Genomic DNA, 25160 nt, shown 5'->3' on the forward strand with positions numbered 1-25160 from the left:
CTAGGCCTGTATCCCCCCATGTTGATGTCCAGTTTTCATGTTGTGACTAGGCCTGTATCCCCCCATGTTGATGTCCAGTTTTCATACAGTGACTAGGCCTGTATTACCCCATGTTGATGTCCAGTTTTCATGTTGTGACTAGGCCTGTATCCCCCCATGTTGATGTCCAGTTTTCATGTTGTGACTAGGCCTGTATCCCCCCATGTTGATGTCCAGTTTTCATGTTGTGACTAGGCCTGTATTTCCCCCATACCGATCTCCAGTTTTCACGTGGTAAGGTCTGCACCCCGCCCCCCTGCTCCTCTCCCCCGCCCCCCACACCCCCCCTCCCCTCCCCCCTCCAGAAACCCCCGCTCAGTTTAGTGACGGCCTATATTGCTCAAAACTAAACAAGGGAGAGAGGTGGTTGAGAAAATGTGATCGACGAAGAGTTGCCCTCCCTCGATCCCTCCTCCCCACCAACACCCCAGCCACAAAGGCAATTCTAACTGAACCTACTCTGGTCCAGGGAGAGAACCCTGTCCACTGCTAAGCAAAAGTACAGGCGTCGGGCCGCTAAGTTACGTCCCTTCTTTTTATCCCCACGCAGGCAGAGAGGGTTCAAAGGGTAAAGCAAACAGAGTAAGTGTGAAAAATACGTCAATGTGAGAAAAATTCTTAATACCTCGATGGACGAAGATAGAAACCTAAACAAACTTAAGCCCCTCTTTACTGGCCCATATAGAACTGCGGAAGTTCCGACTTGAGTGTTGGCAGTTAACGGCCGCTCCTCAAACAAATGCCCAAACTGTTTTCAACAAAGGATCTGGGGAACAAAACAAAAAAACGTGTCCATGTCAGCAAGACCACTCACACCATCTAAGTGCTGGCAGGACTTCAGGAAGACCTGTACCAAGACCACAAACCTTTCAGTTTATTTAGACCAACACCAGGCCTGCGTTTTACTTCAGGCTCGCTTCTGTGGACACTGAAAAAGTTTCAAAAAAAAGTTTTTACCTTATCATCATTATTATCATTATTATATCTATTATTAACATGAACGGTGCGAAGCTGCCACAGTTCGAGGACCACATGGCCGAGATGAACTGACGCCGTGTCGACTTCTACACGGTATTCTTTACCCTGTCATTGAACAGAGTAATACTACTAACAAGGGCGATACCTACCCCCCTCCGCTATTTCTGACTGGGAATGGGTAAGGCACATCTCCAACGGAGCATCGTTCAGCACGATGACACGGACGACGATGGTCCGTGACGCCCACGCTCTCACACATGCACGCGCCGTGCTCACACACACACACACACACACACACACACACACACACACACGGCGGACCCGACAGAAGACGCTGTGCAGTCCAGCCACCTTCTCGACACCAGCGTGACTATTAAACGCTGGTTTAAGTTGCCAAGAGAAGAGTTGTCATGTAATGGGTGCAAAACTATTACGGAATCCCAGGCTACGAGCATATCAGCTCGCCTAACTTGGAGCAAGAGGAAATCAACCAGAAAATAGCGTCAGCTTCGCACTTAAGACGACCCTCGTGAGGGCATTGCTGAAAAGCACGAGGGATGCATATTACCTTATTGAACGCTGGCATAGGGTGGCGATCATGAATACGAACTGGCCGTTGCCGTCTCAATGCCCACCTGTTGAAGATGAAGCTGGCATCATCTCCCATCCGACACTGTGGTTTCAAAGACCAAACACGAGAATACATTCAGACCTGTCCCCTCCTGAAGGGGCTCAGAGACTGTGTGGCCGACACCAACCCAACTGCACACCAAGCTCCATGGCTCCAAACAGGACTTGGAGAGGACAACATTCATCTGGTGGGCTGGACAGAGACTTTAGAGGCCAACGGCAAGAAGAAACGCTGGCTACTTCACTACTGCAATGCTGCATGTTTGTGTGGTGTTTTCTACACCCACCATACCGCCCCACCAAACCTGTCCCGGTTGCTTCCAGCCCAGCAAGCCACAAAAGGGGCCATCTCAGGACTGACATCCCGCCAGTTTGGGGAACGAACACCGTTAAAACGTAAAATGATAAATCAGTTTTACGGGCGATTTTTTGTGCATGTATGAAACGATATTACCATCAGTAGATGTCACCTATTCTAGGTGGATTTCGACTGATTTTATAGGTTATTCTATTCAATTTGTCAAACTAAAGTGTTAATTTTGTTTTTTCAGTTGTTCGTCCCACAAACTATGGAAATGTAACCAATAGGTGCAATAATTTAGGATGCTAATTTTAATAATCAAAATTTAAACGCCATTAATACCATTTCACCCACGTCTCGTTCAATCCACATGATTGATTTTTTTTTTAACCCAGTCACCATCACGTTATCTGCAAAAATGCATGAAGCAGGTGTAGGTATGCCGCTGAACTTTTGCGCATGTTGGAGGCCGCCGGGAGGAGTGAGGGGCGAGATGTGTGGGTGCGTGGTGTTGGTCGTGTTCTGCCGGTGCTAAGACAGTTTCCGGCTACATTTCGAAAGGCAATCTGACGGGCGCAATAGCCGAGTGGTTAAAGCGTTGGACGGTCAATCTGAGGGTCCCGTGTTCGAATCACGGTGACGGCGCTTGGTGGGTAAAGGGTGGAGATTTTTACGATCTCCCAGGTCAACATATGTGCAGACCTGCCAGTGCCTGAACCCCCTTCGTGTGTATATGCAAGCAAAAGATCAAATACGCACGTTAAAGATCCTGTAATCCATGTCAGCGTTTGGTGGGTTATGGAAACAACATACCCAGCATGCACACCCCCAAAAACGGAGTATGGCTGCCTACACGGCGGGGTAAAAACGGTCATACACGTAAAAGCCCACTCGTGTGCATACGAGTGAACGCAGAAGAAGAAAGACAATCTGCCCCCTGCTGTTTGGGACACTGTCATGATTGATATATTATAAATCATGATTATCTATCAAATCATAACGGATTTTCGGTCAGTGGTTTGCGTGATGCAGATTGAGTGCTGGTGACAAATCCTTGAAAGTATGAATGATCAGTACACATAAAACATGCGCATAACATTGAACATAAAAGCGATACCTTATTTGTCTTTCAAATGCTTGGCATCTTCATGATCTATATTTCTGACGATTACCATTCCTATGCTGCGGAAGAAAATCTAATATGTACATGTTTTTGCATGTTATGTTTTGAATGCTTTATAGGCCTGCCTTTCTTATACTAAGGAATATTAAATTTTATTCAAACCTTCAATGGACAATGGGAGTGTCTGAATGATGAATAATGTACTTGGGCAAAGTCCAAGTTTAGCATCCTAAATTATTGCACCTATTTTACCGGCAATTTTTATGCATGTATGAAACGATATTACCATTAGTAGATATAAACCCATTGATGTGGATTTCGATTCATTTTGTACGTTTTACTCAATTTTGATGCGGATTTAGTCACTAAAACTAACGTGCCACAATCTTACCTCTTTCCGCTTTTCGTCCCACAAACCATGGAGATGTAAACAATAGGTGCAATAATTCAGGATGCTAAAATTGGACAGAAGGACTTGATTTCTGTTAGTTTTGTTTTCCTTCTCCGGTGAAAGCAGTTACATCACAGCACTTCATTCTGTCTCACCTGCATAACGGTTCCCGTTCGGCGGAATGACCCATCAGTTCTCCAAGTGCCTTTCGGTCCATGTTTTGTATGTCGACTGTGACGGGGGCAGTCCGAACTGGGCTGCTTTCATTTCCGATTTTTCACTTGACGTATGCGCTGTGTCCAAAGGCCTTTGCTATATGCACAGAACGATAAAAGCATTCCTTTTCAGAATAATAAAACATTCAAATATGAACTGGATCATCAAAGTCTTATCTATTTTCAGCTTAGACGAGTTAAAAAAAAAAAAAAAACAAGGCAAATTGGGCGCGGAACCATAACTAATTAATACCAAATTCCTCTTGGAAACAAAGGGACCGTAAAAAAAAAAATAAAAAAATCGTTTTGGCTCTTCTCTACAAATAAACCTAAAGTCAGTGTTTTGATTCCACTCCCAATCGCACGGCTGTTAACGATGTGTCCATACCTTTCTCCATATCTGCATATTTAGCAATGTCCTATTTCAGTATTCTCAATTATGGGAAACCCATTTGCAGAGACCGTGACCCAGGCTTTGTTGACACACAAGCCGGCGACAGACCTAGACAAATCTGGTGAAGTTTCCAGTGACTTCACACAGACCTCATGGGAAAAATTCTGCGGCCTATTTTCAAGAACATTCATATTTTGTGTGTGAAAATCTTGACATAACGCAATCACTCTAGCCTACCCTTCTGAGTAATGTAAAACACGAGAGGCAAGGCCTTCAAGACTCACTTGTGATACACTTTTTAAAAAATCTAATTGTTAAAATGTGTTCTGTATTTGTTATTATAAAGCTTCGCGTTAAAAAATTTTTTTTTTTTTTAAGTCCTAACCAGACTCGAATTAAGTCCCCTAGCATTAATTAGAGTAATTTCCCTTTTTTACTATCTGCACCAAAACGTTTGCAAAATAAAATTCCATGCTTAGCAAAAGAAGTTCTTGTTTAAACAAAAAATGATAATAATGACTGCTCTTGTTGGGTCAGAATATCAGATCAAAGTGCCAAGTTTAGAGAATACAAAAAATATAAATGTAAGTAAATGCAGTTTGCATATAATTAGGCTTCTTTTTTTTTCTTCTTTTTTTTTGTGCCCATCCCAGAGGTGCAATATTGTTTTAAACAAGATGACTGGAAAGAACTGAATTTTTCCTATTCTTATGCCTAATTTGGTGTCAACTGACAAAGTATTTGCAGAGAAAATGTCAATGTTAAAGTTTACCACGGACACACACACACTGCGCGCGCGCGAGCGCGTACACACACACACACACACACACACACACACACACACACACAGAGACAACCGAACACCGGGTTAAAACAAGTACCCACTACTACACAAGTGAGTCAAAAATCGATACGTGATCACTAAAATATTGGCATGTGCAACTGCCTTTACTACTCACGAAATCAGCTTTTCGTAGACTTGTTCTTGACAGTCTTTGTCATCATAAATACCGCACTTGACATGTGGACATGTAGAGTGGAGTTTAACGACCTATCGACCCGCTCTTGACCGCAGCTTTTTAGTTTCGAAGCTGGATGTCTGATTTGATATCGACAACTTTGTGCAGAATGTAAGAAGCTCATTGGTCGCAGACAAAGTGTTGATTCGTTTTATCCAATCAGCGACTCGCATGTGCGTGTGCGACTTGTGAGTACTTTCACACCTTTGGGTTTGTGAATCAGGGATTGCACGGATTTTACGGGTTGTTAGGAAACTATGCGGACCATTCTCACTGTCTCTGTCTCTCTCAGTATCTGTCTTTTGTCTGTCTGTCTGTCTGTCTGTCTGTTTCTCTCTCTCTCTCTCTCTCTCTCTCTCTCTCTCTCCCCACACACACACACACTGACACACACACACACACACACACACACACACACACCTGGCACACACACACACACACACACACACACACACACACACAGGTATTGAATGAGGTCTTTTTGCTGATGTTGTTTTGGGGCCTGTTTTCATATAGGGTTTGGAAGCAGGTTATGGACTTCCTCCAGATATCACCCATTTCCCCCTGTGATTGATAGTGCTGTCTATGTCCGAAGACCATCTGTTGCTGCCGGATTTTGTTCTGGTGTGTCAGGTGTTTTGTGAGCATATAGTTTCAATCAATGCTTTTCCATTTCGCTGTGGAGCTGAGTTCAGTTTCTCAAGGAGTCACTGTGTTCGAACAGATCCATATACGCTATACCATATCTGCTCAGCAGATGCTGAGTTGACCAGCAGCGTCAGGCCTTGAGGGAAAATCATCATCATCATCATCATCATCATTATTATTATAAGCGGAAATAAAATTTCAGTTACCAAAGTCAACAAAACTGCAGAAGTTCATGGTATTGTATGAACAATCCTAATTTTACTTTTTAATGCAAATGTTATCATAGAAATAACTAATGTTTGTCCAGTCATCTTTATAATCTTTTATTGTGAATTGTTTCGTAGGTCGTGATCATCGCGCCCATTCAGATCAGTGGTGATAATCGGAAATTCTTGATTGTTGTTATTGAGAGTTAGTCCCCTTTGACCACAGCGAACTTACAGTTTTCATTCTTCGGTGAGCAGAAGGCAAAAATGGCTGGGGAGTTTGAAAATGTTAGTAATTTGATTGACTGTTTTGTAAAGTTGACCAGGAACTTCTTGTCCAAAAACATATACCAAGATTGACACTGTTTTCCATGATTTAAAATGACTAAATAAACAAATGAGCAGATAACAGATAATCTTTGTTTATGGGCGATTCCCACTTTCACTTGTATGCATGCATGCATGCGTGCAGGAGTGGGCATTTACTTGCATGACTGTTTTCACAGATAATTAGATATATGATGTGATCCTGTTCTGAGCTTGGTTTTCATTCGAATTATGATTATTTTTATCTCGACTTTTTTTCAGGTTGATATGCAGATAAATACCTCTCCAGGAAACGAAAAACGCATGTGCAGAGAAAAACTGGAAAAATGGCTGAATAAAAGCATGAAGATCAAAATGAGTGACGGAAGAACTTTGATCGGTAATCCAACCTTTTTCTTCTTCTTTTTGTGTGTGTTAATAATCTCTATTTGGCATCTACTAATTAAGTCATCTTCTCTGTCATCAAGGCTTCTTTCTCTGTGTATGTGTGTGAAAGAGAGAAAGTGTGTGAGTTTGTGTGCACTTGTGGTTTAGCTACAGGAGTGGGATGTGGTAGTAGAAAAATATTGCACGAGCGAAAATTAAATCATATGAAAAAATAGAATAGCCTTATTTAATAAAGGAAGAAATTTGGGATGCCTGATGTCAACAAGTGAACAACCTACCAAAGTGAGTCAGATATAGATTATAAATAAGTAAGTGAAACTCCAGTGAGTATTGCTTATAAATCTTTCTCATTGTAATTAAAACATTTGGGTGAATTGTCTAGTCATTATACATTGGGAATGTACCCATTCAGTGGCATTGATCCAAGTTTTATTCTCTGTTTTATTGGTATGTTAAGAAGAAAAGATATGAATTATGATGTTAAGGGGTCAAAGTTGTTGGCAACAACACTCCTGCGAACAAAATTAAATCCCCACAACTGTCATTCAGCCTTTATTGTCATTTTTTCCATTTAGTTACCTTGATCTGTTAAAAGGTGTTTCACTTTGATTTGTGTGAGTCTGCAATCATACTGTATACTTTGGTACCTAAAGATCTTAGGTGAACATAATATGACATATAAACTAGTGACAGGGGTGGTTCCTTTTTTTGTGTTGTTCAGGTGTATTTCTGTGTACTGACCGAGACGGCAATATAATCCTGGGATCATGCGAAGAATACATCCATGCACCTGGTGAGTACACAAGTTTCAAGCGCGACAACTTGATGCTGCTAAGAAAAAATAACTTTTTCAGATTATAGCAACAGTAGTATAGTACATATTGGTCAGTGCACTTACTTTGACACTTAATTGAAACAGAGACTGCTTAAACAGCATGAGCTTAATAGTGGAACTTGGAAGCAAGCCACCGATGTTGAAGAATCAGGTTATCGATACTTAACCTGCCTTACCTGTCTTCTTCAGCATAGGTTGGCAGCAACTCCCATGTTCACTCGTATGAGTGGGCTTTTATGTGTAGCTGTAAGACCATTTTTACCCTGCCATTTAGGCAGTCATTCCGTTTTCGGGGGCATGCGTGTTGGGTAGGTTCTTGTTTCCATGACACACTGAATGCTTACATGGATTACAGGATCTTTAACATGCTAATTTTATCTTCTGCATGCGTATAGTCATATACACACAAGAATGGAGTTCAGGCACTAGCAGGTCTGCACATTTGTTGGTGTGGGAGATGGGAAAAATCTCCACCCTCAATTCACCAAGTATGCCGAAACAGGGGTTGAACTCAGGCTAGAATCCATTGCTCTAACCATTCGGCCACAGAACCCTTCATGGGTGCCAGGACTGGCAAGTGAGTTTTCCACTCTATGGCAGCAATAGCACCTGCAGCCTGTGACAGGCAAGCAGAATCTTCTCTGCTACTGTGTCTGCAACTCAGTGCAGACAAAGAATCCAAAAAATGTTACTCTTTCCAGTGTTTGGTCTGGGGGGGGGGGGGAGGGGGAAACAAGCTCTATGATTAAATACAGGGGATGATTTAGCAAATGGTAGACATTCTTTTGGATGCTGTGCAGTGGTGCTTGCTGACCCTAGCAGGTTAACTCACTCGCTGCCATTGTCCGCATATGCGGACATCGTCGGAGAAAGCGTTGGATGCCAATGTCCGCATATGCGGACTTGGATTTTAAAAAGTCGTGCTGTCGGAGTGACGAGTCGGATGCGAAAATCATAAGCAGATGTGATATCTTACGTCACCTCTGGTCAGCTTTTCATTCACACACGCTGCGTGTGTGTCGCGATAAGCTCAACCGCAGTTGATAACAAAGCGTGCCCCCTGTCAGCTTTGTAAGTTGTTTGACCAGATGGCGTCACGGCGAAGTGTTCGACACGGTCGGAGAGGTGAAATGTTACTCAGCGTCGAAGATGCTTTGGAAATGATCCAAACTGAAGGCTCTGATGTCGAAGGAGATAATGTTGATTCTTCGGACAGTTAATTTGAACCAGATCCCGATGAACTAGAAACAGATTCGGCCGCTGAAGAGAGTGTTTACAATGGAGAGGAAAGTGAGGAACATGTGCCAGCGGATGAGACAGGCACAGACGACGAAACCACTGAGGAAATGGACGATTTTGCAAGTGTTTTCACCAGTGATTGGACTGACAATTTTTCCTTTTTCCCTCTTGCACATCCCTTCACTGGCATACCAGGTTTGTCAGCTGACTGGCCAGTCAACACCCAGCCGGTTGAGTTTTTTTTTCTTTGTTCTTTGATTTTCATTATGTAGAGACAATACATTCTTTTTTGTATGTGTGAATTTCAACTTTCTTCACCACCTGTTCATACTTCATTCCATGCACTAGGTCTTCAGTTCCTCAAATAGTGTTAGAATGTGATGTGGAACATGTTGGTGTACCTTTCTGATGGGTGCAAAAATGCTTAAAAAATACACTAAATATGGATACCGCGATCAACATCAAGATGGTGAGTAAATACTTTGATTTTTTGCACACATATGGAACAACATTCCTTGCATACATATACTAAATATCAATTGTCTGGGTGTTTATTTGTTTTTTTTACAATTTTTCCCCATCCTATACAAACCCTGGGTTTTCAGGGATTGGCAAGGGCAAAAACTCTTGGCATGGAGTGAGTTAAGAGCAAAGAAACCAGACAGTGTGTTTTCCTGTTGTGAGCAGTTTGTATTTCCTGTGCTGGGAAGAAAAAAAACACACACAAAAAAAAACAAATCTGATCACTGGTGAACACTGGATCAGAAGTCCAGTACATGACTCAGTCTGCCACGGTGCCAGTCTGCCACAGTGCCTCCTCCCATATATATACGATTGTCATTCGTGTCCGACTATGACCATCAGCAGAGGAGGCAACTGCTGTTCTGACTATTTGGGCTAGAATTTGATTACAGTGGAGAGTGTCTTGCCCAAGTTATATCCCCACTCTCTCGGCCAAGAGGGTTTTAGGACAGTCAGCATTGGGATGGTTCCCAAAGGCCAACTAGCCCACAAGGCTGCAGCACTAAGAGCCAGTGCAATTTTGTCTCCTAGTTTGAGAGTCATAGTCCTTCACAAAAGACTAAGCTGTAAATGATTTCCCATTGACTGGAGAAACCATTGATAATACAGCTGTCACTTTGCTGTTGGCCCAAATGTAAAGTTATGTCAATCTGTGATATAAGCCGAGTGTTGGGCCGACCTCATACAGGACTGTAATAACCCTTTTTTTTTTCTCTGTTTCTTTTTCCCCTACAGAGAACGAGAAGGAAGACCCACGGGTGTTGGGGCTGGCCATGGTACCTGGCCACCATGTCAAGTCCATCCAGGTGGACCAGGTTTCATCATGACTGCCCCACCCCTCCACCAGTACTGTCCACCCCACACCCCTCCTCTCCACTGCGTTTGTGTCTGTGTGTGCCTGTGTGTGTCTGTGTGCTTTTGCATACTGGTGTCAGTTTTGATGTGAATTTTTTACACGAGTCAAAGGTAGGTTCTCAAGTCCTGATCAGTCTGTTGGATTTTTGTGAAGATCAGGAATCTGCCTTTTTTTTTCTTTCTTTCTTTTTTTTTCTTTTTTACAGCAGATGTGGTGTAGCTCCTTGAAAAACATATTGAAACTGATACTCTTCGCAAATGAATGCTGAGGATTTTTTTTTTTTTCTCCAATCTAAAAGGTGGATGTTGTGTTGATGTTGATTCGTGTGGTGGAGGGGGGGGTGGAGAGTTAGGAGTGGTGACTCCGGATGTTTTGACTATTAAAAAGGTGGGTGGTGGTTCTTGGTTTTTGTTGTTGTTTTTTAAGTAGATATTGATTTGAAATTAAAATTTGTCTGTACTGTATATATGTGGGTTTGTTTTGTTTTGGGTTTTTTTTTCAAGGTCGATGTTGTACTGAAATTGTGTTTTTCCTACATAGAGCAGATCAGTTGTGTATGTGTGTGTGTTAAAGCATGTGTGGGGATGGTAGGTAGAGGAGGTGGATATATACTGCCAGATTGTTTTTCCGTCTTTAGGGTCAGAAATGTATGGAGTTATTTGTATGAGTTTTGTTGTTGTTTTTACACATGGTGGGAAGATACTGTCATGGTTTGGTTTGTGTGCAGGTTGTGTGTTGGGTTTAATGTTTGTCAGCGTGTGACAAAGACTTGAGAGTGGGACAGGAAGCGCGACACTTTTATGTTCTGTCACATGGACATTTCTTTGATTTATTTATTTTTCCGCTTAAATTTGTACTAAATGTGTTGCGAGTGTGTGCTTGTGTGAATGCTGGCATGCATGAGTTAAAGTGTGCGTGTGCATGCTTGACATGGATCTGTGTGTGTGTGTGTGTGTAGGTTTTGAGTGCGTGTGTACTTGTGTTAGTGCAGCTTTTTTAATTTCTTTTTTAAATGACATTGTATATCACTATTTAAGATCAAAATAAAACATGCCGTGGTTGACCTGTACTCTGTGTTCAGTGTGATGCTGTTGCCTTTGTTTACTGATTTCTGTTGTTGTCAAGGTAAACTCAGCATTTTAAGTTTTCCCCAGGTGTTTGCATTGAAATTGATGATCATCATATAATTCTGTTGTGTGTGTTTCCAGAGGTGGGGGTAACAGTAACAGTAATTTCATCCATTCCTGACAATATATACTGGAAGTTTATCACTCATAACAGCATAACTCAAGACAATAAAACAAAAAAAATTGTTGTCGTGTGTTTTATTTCAGAACATGAAAAAAATGAATATTTTACAAAATACTGTGCAAATAAACATGAACTAAGATTGCAACAAAAAAGACAGATTCAAGGAAAATGGTAGCAAATGATTTTATTAAAATCAAGGGTAAACGTAAAACAGAGCGTTTTAGTTCAAAGAGCATCTGAGAAACTTTAAATGCTAAGCTTAGTTTGAAAAAGGTTCATCTATCAAATTCTTTTTTATATCATACTTTTTAGAATATTTTTTTACTTTTTTAATTCAAACTTAAGGCAACTTCAACATTTATGAGAGAAGCAAAGTGTGTTGAGTGTGTACAAACGTGTATGTCTGCATGCCTTTTCACCTGTTTGAGAATGAGTAAGTGTGGGTGACCGACAGTATAATAGTAGTCCCACTATGTGTATGTGTGTGTGAAATTTTCCAAAGTCAAATTTGCTATGCATGTGTATGAATGTGTCCCTGTTATCCATGGCTCGTGTGTGATTGCGAGACATTTGAAGAGAGAGAATTCTGATCATTTCCCTAATGAAAACAAGAAAATGTACACAGCTCAACAGCACCCTTTTCATTATTCAAACTTTCCGAAAACACAAACTCAAGCCACTTTCTATCACAGAGGCATGCTTTCAGCTTGTAACACTGTTATACTGTTAATAGTGAAAGAGAAGCAGTAGCTTTCTAATGAGACCAGGATTCTATTCATTCCCTGATAAGAGGTTGCATTAATTCAATTAACCAACATGGGTGCTCATACTGATGACACACACACATTCAATTTAAGCAACCTAATTACCCTGTGCTTTCCTGAATACGTAACACATTTCCACTTAAAATGAAAAAACAAACCTATCACTATAAGCCTATAGCTTTCCAGATCTCTACTAGATTTGCGTTCGATGCAAGCAGGGCTCCCACACATGTGACCAAACAAAATTCCAAACTTTTTCCAGACTTCTTCCACCCCAGACTGAAAATTTTCCATACCAAATACAAGGCCAAACTCAATTTACAAGGCCAAATTTTCCATCAAAAGTCTGTCTGCTACAACTGCTGATGAAAAAGACTTGGGGATATCCCAGTATCAATGTTAATTGTCATCAATATTTTGTTTTCTTGATGGATGGGTTCTTGTTTTTTCTAGACGCAGTCAGCTCTTTGATGAATGGTACCTGTCAAGGGTTTTATAAAAAAATTCCAGGACTTTTCTGGGCCCTGAGGAGCGAAACATTTTTCCAGGTTTTTACCAGCCCTGGAAATGGTTCTTGCTTTTTTCCTTCAAGACTTTTACCAGTCTCCCATGACTGTACCCTGTGTGTGTAATGTACAAAGTGAGTAAAGAAAACGTTACTGTACATTAACAGAACCTGCTGAGCAGAAATTTATTTTATACACATTATATTTACACCTCCATTCACTTATAAGCAGATTTTTTAAATATTTTTTAAAGCAGCAGCAGCTTTTTCAAATTTTATCCAATGAAATTAAAACATTTCTGGCATGGCACCCACTAGCCCTTCAAAAGCAACAGTTTTAAAATAAATGCGTACAAAAGCATAACAAATGATTAAGAAAAGAAAAATAGCTACAAGACATATAGAAGATAACATATTATGACAACGTACAGCTTTCCTGTGATGACGTGTTATCTGGAACTGTCATGTTGTTAGTTTGTAAGGTGCTCTCAAGAAATTCTGTGTAACCTTTGTGTGCAAGTGTCCATAATGGATGCAAGTGTGCATGCATATAATTATGCCACGCAGCCACACTACACCTGTAAACTGTGTAGGCAAGCGTTCTTGTGTGTCAGGAGGAGGAGACGCCTAAAGATATTCAATGCATATATATATATATATCCCACAGAAATGACGCATGTCTGAAGTGCAGGTGATAGCAAATTTTCTGCGTGTCATTTTAAGACAACTTACCTATCCCTTAGAACATGCACACACAAAGCACTTAACCCAAACACCAACACATTACACTCCTTTAAACCCAGCCAATGGCAGAAGATTAGTCACCGATAAATTAACAGAAAAACAGAAGTGCTCCTCCTCTTCCCTCATTAAACAAATTCATTATCGTTATTTTTCACACACTGTTGTGACCAACAGTTGTTTTTGGTTTAAAATGCAGGACAATGTGTTTCTTTTTTCCCCATTTTTATTTGGCTGTTTCCTAAATCTACTGTCAGAAAATCAAGCTGCAGTTTCAGAATGACAGCATATTGGCGTAAAGGAACCTGTTTGAAATCAAAGTAAACAAAAACAGGACTTTACACTGATGATACATACAATAAAATCACTTTTTAAAAAGCTATACACAAATGATAATACACCCATTATAAAATTATATATTAAAATTGTTTATATAAAAAAGTAAAAAATACATGATGAATTCACATCAAGCAGCCACCATGATATATATATAAAAATAAAAGAAGTGAGCATGTGACTGAAAAATATGTCCAATAAAACAGCACAATACATATTTAAACAAAAGCAAATAAAAACACCCAGAAAACAACAATCACACATTCAGAATCTTGGGTTTGTTTGATTTTTTTCCAACCCTTTTCGTTTTTTGTTTCTCCACACAAAATTTCATACACACAAAATTTCAAATGTCCCCAAATTTATGCCAGTTTACCAAATACCTAACCCACGGCTAAAGGCTTCATCATACATGTTGGAAGAACACTTATGTACAGAATGACAGGTACACAATAGTGAATATCTGTTAAATGAGTGAAAAGAAGAAAACATTTCTTAGGTTATTTCTTCAAGAGAAACTCCAAGTACATTCAGCTGTGTTGTTTTAACATTTTAATACAAAAAATCTTCCTGATCATTCAAATTTAATGCCCTTTATAATTATGTCTGGGTAAGTGTGTGTGTGTGCCAAAATAGACAACTGTAGAATGGATGAAAAATCTGCAAAAAAAAATATACTGGCAAATGAAGTTTATCATAACGGAAAAACTACAGGAGTAAATGTAATGCATGCAGCTATCTTGTTTAAACAAAAATTATTTTTAAAATTCCAGCCTAATATAATGCCATGTGCTTTTACACATGTCTACATGCTTCAGAATACACATGGATATGCTTGACCTACACTATACGTTTTTATCTCTTGAGAAAGAGGCACAAACATTTCACACATGTGACAAAGTTATATTTCAATTGCTTTCCCTGTTTGTTCAAAAGGCTGTAAAATGAAAAATACAAGAAAGAATACAAAACAAACACTTCCAAAGAAAGGTACTGTCCATGCATTAAAAGACTAGAATACACAGTCATACTGTAGAAATATAATTCTTCACTGTCTCCCCCTATCCGCAATGTGTACATATTTAGAGGAGAGAAAAAAAGAAAAAAAAAAACAATCACACAGTTTCAAAAAATAATTTCAAAGGTTAAAAAAAAAAACGTTTATAGAACTACAACAAAATATATTGCATAAATATAAATCATTCGCTTCCTACATATTCAAAGCAAAACAAATATAATATAAACACAGATCATTAAATAATTGAGTTAAACATAATAGATCATATGATAAATCAGGTCAACATATAAAACATTAATTTAAATAAATCACTTTAACCAACAGAATATATATTGTCAAATACATCAGGTAAACATAAAAACATACACCATAAAATAAATCAGTTAAAAACACAAACATACATTGTAAAGTAAATCCATTTGATAAAAAAGATTTTTTTTTAATTAAAAAAAAAAACTGCACAAACATTATGAACAAACAAAAACAGACAATAATACCGACAATTCTTTAAAAAAAAAAAATGTTGTTATTATCCAGCTCTTTCTTACCTTCCAAAGATCATAAATGGTAAGCTATAGCAGTATCATACACCAGACTTAAGAAATAATAGGAGGAGTTTGTATTATACTCTATGCTTGGTGATACATATACTTACCATGTCAAACTGATGCAAACTAGGCCTATCGGTTTGCTCTGCTTGGCCAAATTTCGCGCAGCTAACAGTGACAAGACGAGCCGTCTTGCCCGGTCCGCTCTTAACCAATCAAACACCTCTGAAAGCTATAAGCGCTGATTCAATGGAAACAAAACCTGATCCAATCCACTGCCTTCAAGCAACTCAGTTCTCTACCTCTGGTCCTGACCATCTTAGTGCTGAGCAAGCAACCAATGGATATACAGCACAATGGGAAATTATTTGAGTAGTGCATAATCACATTTGCTGGCAGGATCTTAACGTTAACACACACAGATACTAAGATAGCTGAAGCAGTAAATTAATCTTCTTTTCTTTTTTTTTTTTTAACATCAATTATACTTACCAGCCACCAAGAGGCTGAACTTTAAACAAAAGAATTACAACCATCATCTATGATATCAATCATCGATATTTACATCCCTCTTTTTTTTTTTTTTTTTTTTTTTTTTTTTTACTTTTTTTTTTTCAAGATGTTGGCACCACTTTAAAAAAAAAAATTCAGAATTAACTGTGGGTATGTATCTCTCTCCCATTAATAAAATCAAAGAGTTGGCACATTAAAAAAAGAAAAAAGAAAAGAACTAAACAAACAAAATCTCAGGACATATAATGTGTGGTCCCCCATGATTAAGAAAAAACAAAAACATTCTTCCTCTGAAATGAGCAGATAACTGCTGATCAACCATCTGTCAATAACTGCACAGATGACTCTTGAGTTTCTCCAAATGCAGAGCGCCAGGATTACACAATACCTGACGGGAAGCGGAGTGCACTTTGTCCGTACCATACACTGGTGGTGGGGGTAATACTCCTGGCTTCTTGTTGTACTTCTTTTCTTTAACCCTTAGACTGCTGCCAACGAGCCTGCTCGTCAGTGAAGGGCTGTTTCCAAAATGAGGTGACCGAGATTACAGCTCAGGATGTCAGTCACCAGTCCTTCTTCAGACGTCTTCAATTTGGTCTTTCTTTGGACTCCTTCAATCTTGTCTTTCTTTGGACTCCTTCAATCTTGTCTTTATTTGGTCACCTTCTTCAATCTTGTCTTTCTTTGGACTCTAATCTTGTCTTTCTTTGTCCCTCAGTCTTGAACTCCAATTTTGTCTTTGTTTTGACTCCTTCAATCTTGTCTTTATTTGGTCACCTTCTTCAATTTTGTCTTTCTTTGGACTCTAATCTTGTCTTTCTTTGCCCCTCAGTCTTGAACTCCAATTTTGTCTTTGTTTTGACTCCTTCAATCTTGTCTTTATTTGGTCCCTTCTTCAATCTTGTCTTTCTTTGGACTCTAATCTTGTCTTTCTTTGGAATCCCTCAATCTTGGACTCCTTCAATTTTGTCTTTGTTTTGACTCCTTCAATCTTGTCTTTATTTGGTCCCTTCTTCAATCTTGTCTTTCTTTGGACTCTTCTTCAATCTTGTCTTTCTTTGGAATCCCTCAAACTTGGACTCCTTCAATTTTGTCTTTGTTTGGACTCCTTCAATCTTGTCTTTATTTGGTCCCTTCTTCAATCTTGTCTTTCTTTGGACTCCTTCAATTCTGGACTCCTTCAATCCTGTCGATTTGGACTCCTTCAATCTTGTCTATTTGGAATCCTTCTTCAATCTTGTCTTTCTTTGGACTCCTTCAATTCTGGACTCCTTCAATCCTGTCTATTTCAATTTCTTCTTCAATCTTGTCTTTCTTTGGACTCCTTCTTCAATCTCGGGATTGCATAATATTTTTTGTTCAGTAAAATCAGTCACACTGAAGTAGAAAAAATAGTTCTTGCATTTTCATTTCAGTGAAGCATAGGGGGGCGGGGAATTCAAGCCATTCTGAATTCTTTTCTTGAATGTTCAGCAGTCAAGGGTTTAAAAACATTTCTCAGCGTGGAATTTTCATTTTCAAGATGGGTTGATATAAAACTAAAAAGTTTTCAAATGACAGAAAGGAGCACAGATTGGTGACTTGACATTGACAATGCTCAACAGCAGTGTTTGAAGGAAATGCAGACGGACAGATAACAATAATCTATCATGACATTTGATGATCAAGCAAAAATCTCCCACCTGAGGTAAAAGTACATTATTTCATGTCACTGTCAACTGATGGTTCCCAAATACCAAATTATGATGTTTGATGACCTGATAATCATGATGTCTGACAATCATCTTCAGGTGAAAAAAAAAAAAAAAAAAAAAAACGCATCCTCCTGAGATCATTGAATTCATTTTTCTTTCTAACGTTCTTGAAGGTACACAGAGTTCCCCCCTGTGCTCCCACTTATCTGAAACAATCACGAGAGAGAGCCACAGTTGACACAAACTGGAGAAAAAGCAGTAATTCTCAGTCCATGGAAGATCACTGATGACTTAGAAAAAAAGAGAAGAGGGGATTGCGCAATCAGGGAAAGAGAGAGAGAGGATACAAACTAGTTTTTATTTCTGCTTTTTTTTTTCTTCTTCTTTTTTTTCTTTTTTCATTCTTTTTTCCCCCTAGTCCACAAAGAGGAGGCAGGAGGGAGGGAGGGGTGATGAAGGGGAGGGCTGGATGGACAGGGCTGGCTGTGGAAGAGTTATTCCCCCCTCCTCACAGGATGACGCACTTCTTCTTCTTGGGAGGCTCCGGGGGTTCCAAGGCCGCCAGGATGGCTTCGTCGAACACGTTCTTCAGACCTTTCTGTAATCATGCATTTGACAACATGAATCACTGAATCAGACCTTTCTGTCACGTGTTAAACTACACAGTCATCATCCCTTTCTGAAATTATGTATATAGGGAAACACAGTCATGGACTTCAGCATACCTTTTTTTTTTCATTTTCTTTCTACAATAATATATACCTAAACCATTGATCTTTATCTGCAATACTAATAGGTTGCTTGGTGGTTCTTTTTTTGTTTTTGTTTTTTTAATAAACTAAATTTTGTTTAACATACTTACCATGACCCAGTGGAGCAGACTCAATGATAGGTCTGACTCCTATCTTGTGCAGAGAAATGGAAAGTAGCTGTAGCTAGTAGCCTCCATTAGTAAATATCACCTCCCTTTTGTTTACACATGAAGCATCTTCATCTCCATGAATTATCTCTGAAGCACCTCTTTTGCCTCTGGTAGGTGATGTACTTAATGGCCTCTCTAAGGACATAACCTTCTTACAAGATGGCACCCTTTCCCTGTGATGTTGACCTGATTTCTTGTCCAAAAAACAATCTATCATGTTTCACAAAGTTGCAGACATTTTCCATGGTATCAACTTCTGTGGCAATACTGTTTCTGAGTTTGCATTAAAAAACTGGGCATCAACAATAACAAAAGAAAAAAGGTCAAAACCAAACAACGAAAGAGAAATGAAGAGAAAAAACATCATGGCCTACTTCTCTCTCAATGGAACCTATTTAGAACAGTGCATAATAAAAATTAATAGCACGGAGTAAAAAAAAAATATATATATATATATATATATATATATAAAAGGAATATGTACTACAAAAAGCAAAATGCAGAATCTATGCATACCCCAAAATAATACTTGAAGGCAAGCTTTCACACACACACACACACACACACACACACACACACACACTGATCACACAAACACACACACAAACATCCCACCCCACCACCTGACCACATACACATCTTACTCACCCCCACATCCACATCCACACCATTCACACAAACATTCAAACACACATTTCAACCACACACCCACCCACCTGCATCATGGCAGAGAACACATATTTCGTGGCAATCAACTCACGGGCCAGTTTCTTTCCCCCTGCTGCTCACACCTACTGTCCCCCTTACCCACACCACACACCCTACCTTACACCCACACCCACCATTTGCAACCACCACCACACGGCCCACCACTCCCTCCCCCACCCCCCAATAATTCATAGCAATCAGCTCGCAGGCCACTTTCTTTTCCCCAAAAGCACAACTATCCCCCTTACCTACACCACACAACCTGCCCCACACCCACCATTCACACCCACACCCACCACACACACTTCTCCACCCAACCTCCCAACCACCCACCCACCTGCGTCAGGGCAGAGCACTCCACATATTTCACAGCCCTCAGCTCGCGGGCCAGTTTCTCGCCAGCGTCCTGCGTGATGGGCTTCTGTTTGTTCTTGGCCAGCTTCTCCACCGTGGATGCATCATCGCGCAGGTCAATCTGGGTCCCCACCAGCAGGAAGGGAGTCTTCTGACAGTGGTGCATTATCTCCGGAACCCACTGCAGACAACAGGTGACAAACCGGTCTAAGGGTCCTACAGCCTTATGATGATGATGATGATGATATGGATACTTTACACAGCGCCTATCCTCAGTCAGAGACCAAGCTCTAAGCACTTTACAAACATGGGGTCATTTGCACACCAGTCTGCCTACATGGGCTGCCACTGGGTACTCATCATTCGTTTCCTGTGTCATTCAATCAGATTTCAGGCACGCAGACTCAGACAGACATGTAATATTTCACGTATTTTGGCAAATGGGTCAAAAGGTTCCATAGCCTATTTATGGCTATCAGGGGCAGTGAATTAAAAAATCCACTGTGTCTAGTGCACAACATAGGAAGGCAGTTGGCCCCAATCCTCTCCTTACCGCTGTTTCGACCTTACCAAACCAAGTCAGTTACCCATTTACACCAGGGTGGAGTCAGGAAAACTGGAGTCAAGTGTCTTTCCCAAAAGCACACCACCACGCCAAAATGCAGACTTGTACCCTGAACATTTAGTGAACACTTGATCGGACACCCAACACCTAACTGATTCTGCCACAGCACATCAGCAGGTGATGGTGGTGAAATCTGACACTTTTTGGGGGGTGGGGGGTAAGGGTTGGGTTTTTTTTCCTTCTTATGTTCGTTTGTTGGAGTTGCTGATTTTTTATTATTCAAAGGTGTTGTGTGTTAAATTCCATGTTAAATGTAAAACACAGGTGTTAAATTTGATATTCCATTCAAAACAGTATCTGTCTTGTGACAGGGGCGCTTGATCTCCAGAACCTACAGCAAGGTTATGGAACGACAACAGGTGATGGTGGTTATGTCTGACAGATGGTTTTGGTTGTGTTGAATTTTAAGCTATATCTAAAATAAAGAAAATCACTAAAAATAAATATTTTGTCAGTTATTTCTCATGTTAGCAAAGACAGGTGTTGTGTCTTAAACTGATGTTACTGAACACCTAAGTTTTGTGTCATATCTAATAATATTGAAAATGCAGATTTTGAAAAGCAGAAAATGCAAAGTTACAGTGCCACCCACTTGTTTGGCTGTCACCAAGTCTGTTTATTTTGCAATCAAAATTGGTATTTTAGACATAATTTTGCCAGACAACTCTGTTGCTGCTGTGGGCTGTTTTACATGCACCAAGTGCATGCTGTACACAAAATCTCAGGTTCACCGTCTCATCCACACGAGTAGCACCCAGACCACCACACAAATCCTAGTGGAGTGGGAAGTATAAAAAAAATAGTCCTGATCCAAGAAGAAAATAAAAAGAAATAAACCTTTCAGTACTGATTTGTTGATGCTTACTTCATCCACATTCACAAAAACTACATCAACATTTAAGCGCTACATCATTTTCTTCTCCTTCAACTCTGTGTAGAGTCATTGAAGCACTAAACAGAAGAACTGTTCACCAGATTCCTCCTGGTCTGTCCCTTGTGTGTCAAAGCCTTGGTCTCTGCACTGTATATGCACTACATACCCCTGATACAAACATGATCCATTTCCTTACCTTTTCTCTCACGTTCTCGAACGAGGAAGGGGAGACAACAGAGAAGCAGACAAGAAAGACGTCAGTCTGAGGATAGCTAAGGGGCCTTAATCTGTCGTAGTCTTCCTGTCCAGCTGTGTCGAAGAGACCCAAGGTGTAGGGCTCTCCTCCAATCATCACTGTCACCGCATAGTTGTCGAACACCTGGTCACAAGTTCAACAGTGGTGTTGGGATATTTTCACATATATATGTGTATATGATTGAAATGCATGTCACTACACAGTTGTCAAACACCTGGTCACAAGTTCAACAGTGGTGTTGGGTTATTTTCACATATATATGTGTATATGATTGAAATGCATGTCACTATACAGTTGTCGAACACCTGGTCACAAGTTCAACAGTGGTGTTGGGATATTTCACATATATATGTGTATATGATTGAAATGCATGTCACTACACAGTTGTCAAACACCTGGTCACAAGTTCAACAGCAGTGTTAGGTTATTTGCACATATATATGTGTATATGATTGAAATGCATGTCACTACACAGTTGTCAAACACCTGGTCACAAGTTCAGCAGTGGTGTCAGGGCATTTTCACATATATATATATATATATATATATGACTGAAATGCATGTCACTACACAGTTGTCAAACACCTGGTCACAAGTTCAACAGTGGTGTTGGGTTATTTTCACATAATATATATGTGTATATGATTGAAATGCATGTCACTACACAGTTGTCAAACACCTGGTCACAAGTTCAGCAGCGGTGTCAGGGCATTTTCACATATATATGTGTATATGATTGAAATGCATGTCACTACACAGTTGTCAAAACACCTGGTCACAAGTTCAACAGTGGTGTTAGGTTATTTTCACATATATATGTGTATATGATTGAAATGCATGTCACTGCATAGTTGTCCAACACCTGGTCAAACGTTCAACAGTGTGTAAGGTCATTTTCACATATCTATGTGTATATGATTGAAATGATTGTTTCATACATACTCTATGTGTGTGGGTATGTGTGTTGGGAGGGTGTGTGTAAATGTGCATGTGTGTACATACATATGCATATGTGTATATATCTGTGTACACATATACATATTATATTGCATGTGAATAAGAAATGTCAATCTAGAATTTTTTGTTTACAGAAGCTTAGAAATGTTGGTATAAATTCAAATATTCTTCAAAGTTATTATCGATATTGTATCGAGTCCGTGCTTACAGTTTCATTTATGTGCTGGTATGGAAGTTTGGGAGTGAGGAGTAAGCGTGTTTTGAACGATGTCATGAGTGTATGCAGTAAAATTGTGGGAGTGAAACAAGCTAGTATGCAAGAGCTGTATGAAAGTCGAGTGGTTAAAAAAAGCAGGCAGATAGCAACTGACGACACCCATATTTTAGCAAAGTATTATGAGCTATTGCCATCAGGATGACGCTACAGAACCTTTAAGTTGAAATCCAGAGCTCTGAAGACTTTTATTCCACGTTCAATCCACCTTTTAAATTCTTGAGAACTCTGTGTGTGTGTGTGTGTGTGTGTGTGTGTGCGCGCGCGCGTACTCTCATGTGAGACGTGTGATGAAAGTCCGTGCATGATAGGCTGTACCTTGTTCTAGTTGTGGGGTGTGTGTGTGTGTGTGTGTGTGTGTGTGTGTGTGTGTGTGTGTGTGTGTGTGTTTTGAGCTTAAAACGTGACAATTGGTTATAATGAATGTGCAATATGAAGGAAGAATAATGTGCAATATGCAGGATGAATGTACAATGAATATGTCTAATGCTAACGTCCATATTCTAAATATATTTCTGTTTAATAATTACGATGTAATAATTAATTGCCATATTTTTAAAAGCGAATATGTGAAATGCTTTTATTTGAGAACATATGTTTATTACTCTTGTTTAATCAAGCTATCCGCGTGTGTGGGGTTGGTGGTGGTGGTGGGGGGGGGGGGTGCGGTGAGGGGGGGTGCTGATTATCTGGTTGTGGTTTTCTGCAATTCACCTTTATTCTTATCTTATCTGTCTATTATAATCAATGTAATACAATGTGCAGTATAGTAGGCTATGTTTATAATTATATTCAAATAATGTTTCTTAATTCTTTCTGTTTTTACATTAAGAATACTAGTTATTACCTGCAGTGTGTGGATGTATGTATGAAACGATGTATGTGATATTTTTTACATTTGTATCTTCGTAATATTTGTAGGGGCTGTTGTTGGCTTTTACAGTTATGGTCCCCATGTTGTTTACTTGTCTATGTTGTGATAATGCACCTGACCAAATTTCTCCAGTTGGAGATAATAAAGTTATTCTTATCTTATCTTTATGTTTGTGAACATGTGTATATGCACTCCTGAGTCTTATGGTCGTCCCAAGTCCAATCCTAAATATCAACATATCAATGCTTCAAAAAATAAAATTTCAAGCACAAGAAATCATTATCATCACAAGAAAACTAAATAAAACCAGACTGACAAATGGGAGAGACTGCAATTTCATCACGGATATTCCCCTTTCTCCCAACTCTATGTGCAGTATATGCACCCTTTTCCACAGCATCTCTTTTCGCACAAATAATTGCCTGAATCTTTTATTTAACAGTTATCCTTATTAACGTCCTGTGCTGAACCAAAAAGATTGGGAAATAAACAAAAAAATTAATATCTTAAAAAATGATTCTTAAAAAAAAAAAAACGTCCTGTCCGGAAAATTGAACTCAAAAGATTCAAAAAGTAATGGGGGGAAAAAAAGTATTGTCATGCTTGATCTACATTCAACCTCAACCTCAACCTCAGGCCCATAACTACATAGTAGTCGTTGGGGGAAGCCTGAGGACCGCAGACGCAACCTCCCTTCTCCATCTGTCTCTGTCAGCAGCCGCTAGCAGCAGCTCACGTGTGCGGAGTCTGGTCCATTGTTTGATGTTCTCATGCCAGTTCTTCCGCTGTCTTCCTCTTCTTCTCCCGCCCTTTTTATAACCATAGTCCCATAACTTTTTATAACAACAGGGGCAGCGATTTCCTATTCACTGTGTCGAGGGCTTGGCACAGGAAGGTGGGGCCTAATCCTCTCCTTCCTTTGTTTTAACCTTCCCCAAATGAAATCAGGTACCCATTCACACCTGGGTGCTGAAGTGAGGAAAATCAGAGACAAGTGCCTTTCCCAAGGACACAACACCATGCTGAAATGCAGTCTCAAACTCTGACCACTGGTAAATACTGGATCAGAAGTCCAATGCCTGATTCTGCCGAGGTGCCTCATAAAAGGCATCATAAAAGCAACAAGAAGCTAAAAAGAAGAAGCAAAACAAAAAACACAAAAAATGCAACAGGAACTCACATCTGTCTCTCTCTCTATATATATATATATGGATATATATATCATAATGACACTCACTGTGGGTACATATTCCGAGGGAAACTTGTTGGTGGTATAGGAAATGAGGAGGCAGGTTTTACCCACCGCGCCATCGCCTACCACTACACACTTTATTGTCTGCATCTCTGCTGGCACTGGTGATAATGACAATTGTCACTTCCAATCGTTTACCTGCACAGTCAATAACAGGTTTTAATCATTTATTATATGTATTATATATATATATATATATATATATATGCCTGAAAGTTATCTGACTAAACACTATACAACCACAATCATTCACAGATTTTACTCATTCATTACTGTATGTCTGAAACCTGATCAATTTTCAAGCACTATACAATCACAACCTTTAACAGATTTTAAACATTAGTCACATATGTCTGATACAGTGATAGCTGTCTGAGCAAATGCTATACAAATTACAGTCACTGACAGATTCTAATCATTCACTGTTCATCACATATGTCTGAAAGTCATCTGGTGAAACACTATACAATCACAATATCATTTACAATTTAATCATTCATCAATGTACATGTCTGAAAGCTATCTGTCTGGTAAAACACTGTACATTGAAAAATTTTCATCATTCATCACAAAAATATCATTGT

The 25160-nt window shown here is 39.6% G+C and overlaps 2 protein-coding genes across 3 annotated transcripts in view; one reads left to right on the top strand and one right to left on the bottom strand.

The window, feature by feature from the left end:
• The first annotated feature begins 6170 nt into the window (after positions 1-6170).
• On the top strand, positions 6171-11332 carry LOC143301849 (N-alpha-acetyltransferase 38, NatC auxiliary subunit-like). The gene is made up of 4 exons (XM_076616263.1): positions 6171-6232; positions 6533-6650; positions 7380-7451; positions 9990-11332. Exons 1-4 carry the CDS (start codon positions 6212-6214, stop codon positions 10079-10081), a joined length of 303 nt encoding a protein of 100 aa, XP_076472378.1. The 5' UTR covers positions 6171-6211; the 3' UTR covers positions 10082-11332.
• Positions 11333-12623: 1291 nt separating this feature from the next.
• The window catches only part of LOC143302090 (cdc42 homolog), a 14549-nt gene continuing 2012 nt past the window's right edge, over positions 12624-25160 (bottom strand). For both annotated transcript variants that reach the window (XM_076616607.1, XM_076616608.1), the window contains exons 2-5: positions 24562-24714; positions 21160-21342; positions 19448-19645; positions 12624-18078 (exon numbers count right to left, since the gene is read on the bottom strand). In XM_076616607.1, the coding sequence (XP_076472722.1) occupies positions 17989-18078; positions 19448-19645; positions 21160-21342; positions 24562-24666 (576 nt within the window). In that variant the 5' untranslated portion in view covers positions 24667-24714 and the 3' untranslated portion in view covers positions 12624-17988. The remainder of the gene's footprint in view (positions 18079-19447; positions 19646-21159; positions 21343-24561; positions 24715-25160) is intronic.

The sequence above is a fragment of the Babylonia areolata genome, chromosome 28 (assembly GCF_041734735.1).
Source record: "Babylonia areolata isolate BAREFJ2019XMU chromosome 28, ASM4173473v1, whole genome shotgun sequence".
NCBI lineage: Eukaryota > Metazoa > Mollusca > Gastropoda > Neogastropoda > Buccinidae > Babylonia > Babylonia areolata.

Coding starts and splice junctions, on each gene's coding strand:
- LOC143301849 (XM_076616263.1), top strand. CDS start 6,212: ATGGCTGGGGAGTTTGAAAAT. Junction 6,233..6,532: donor TGGCTGGGGAGTTTGAAAAT/GTTAGTAATTTG, acceptor ACTTTTTTTCAG/GTTGATATGCAGATAAATAC. Junction 6,651..7,379: donor TGACGGAAGAACTTTGATCG/GTAATCCAACCT, acceptor TGTGTTGTTCAG/GTGTATTTCTGTGTACTGAC.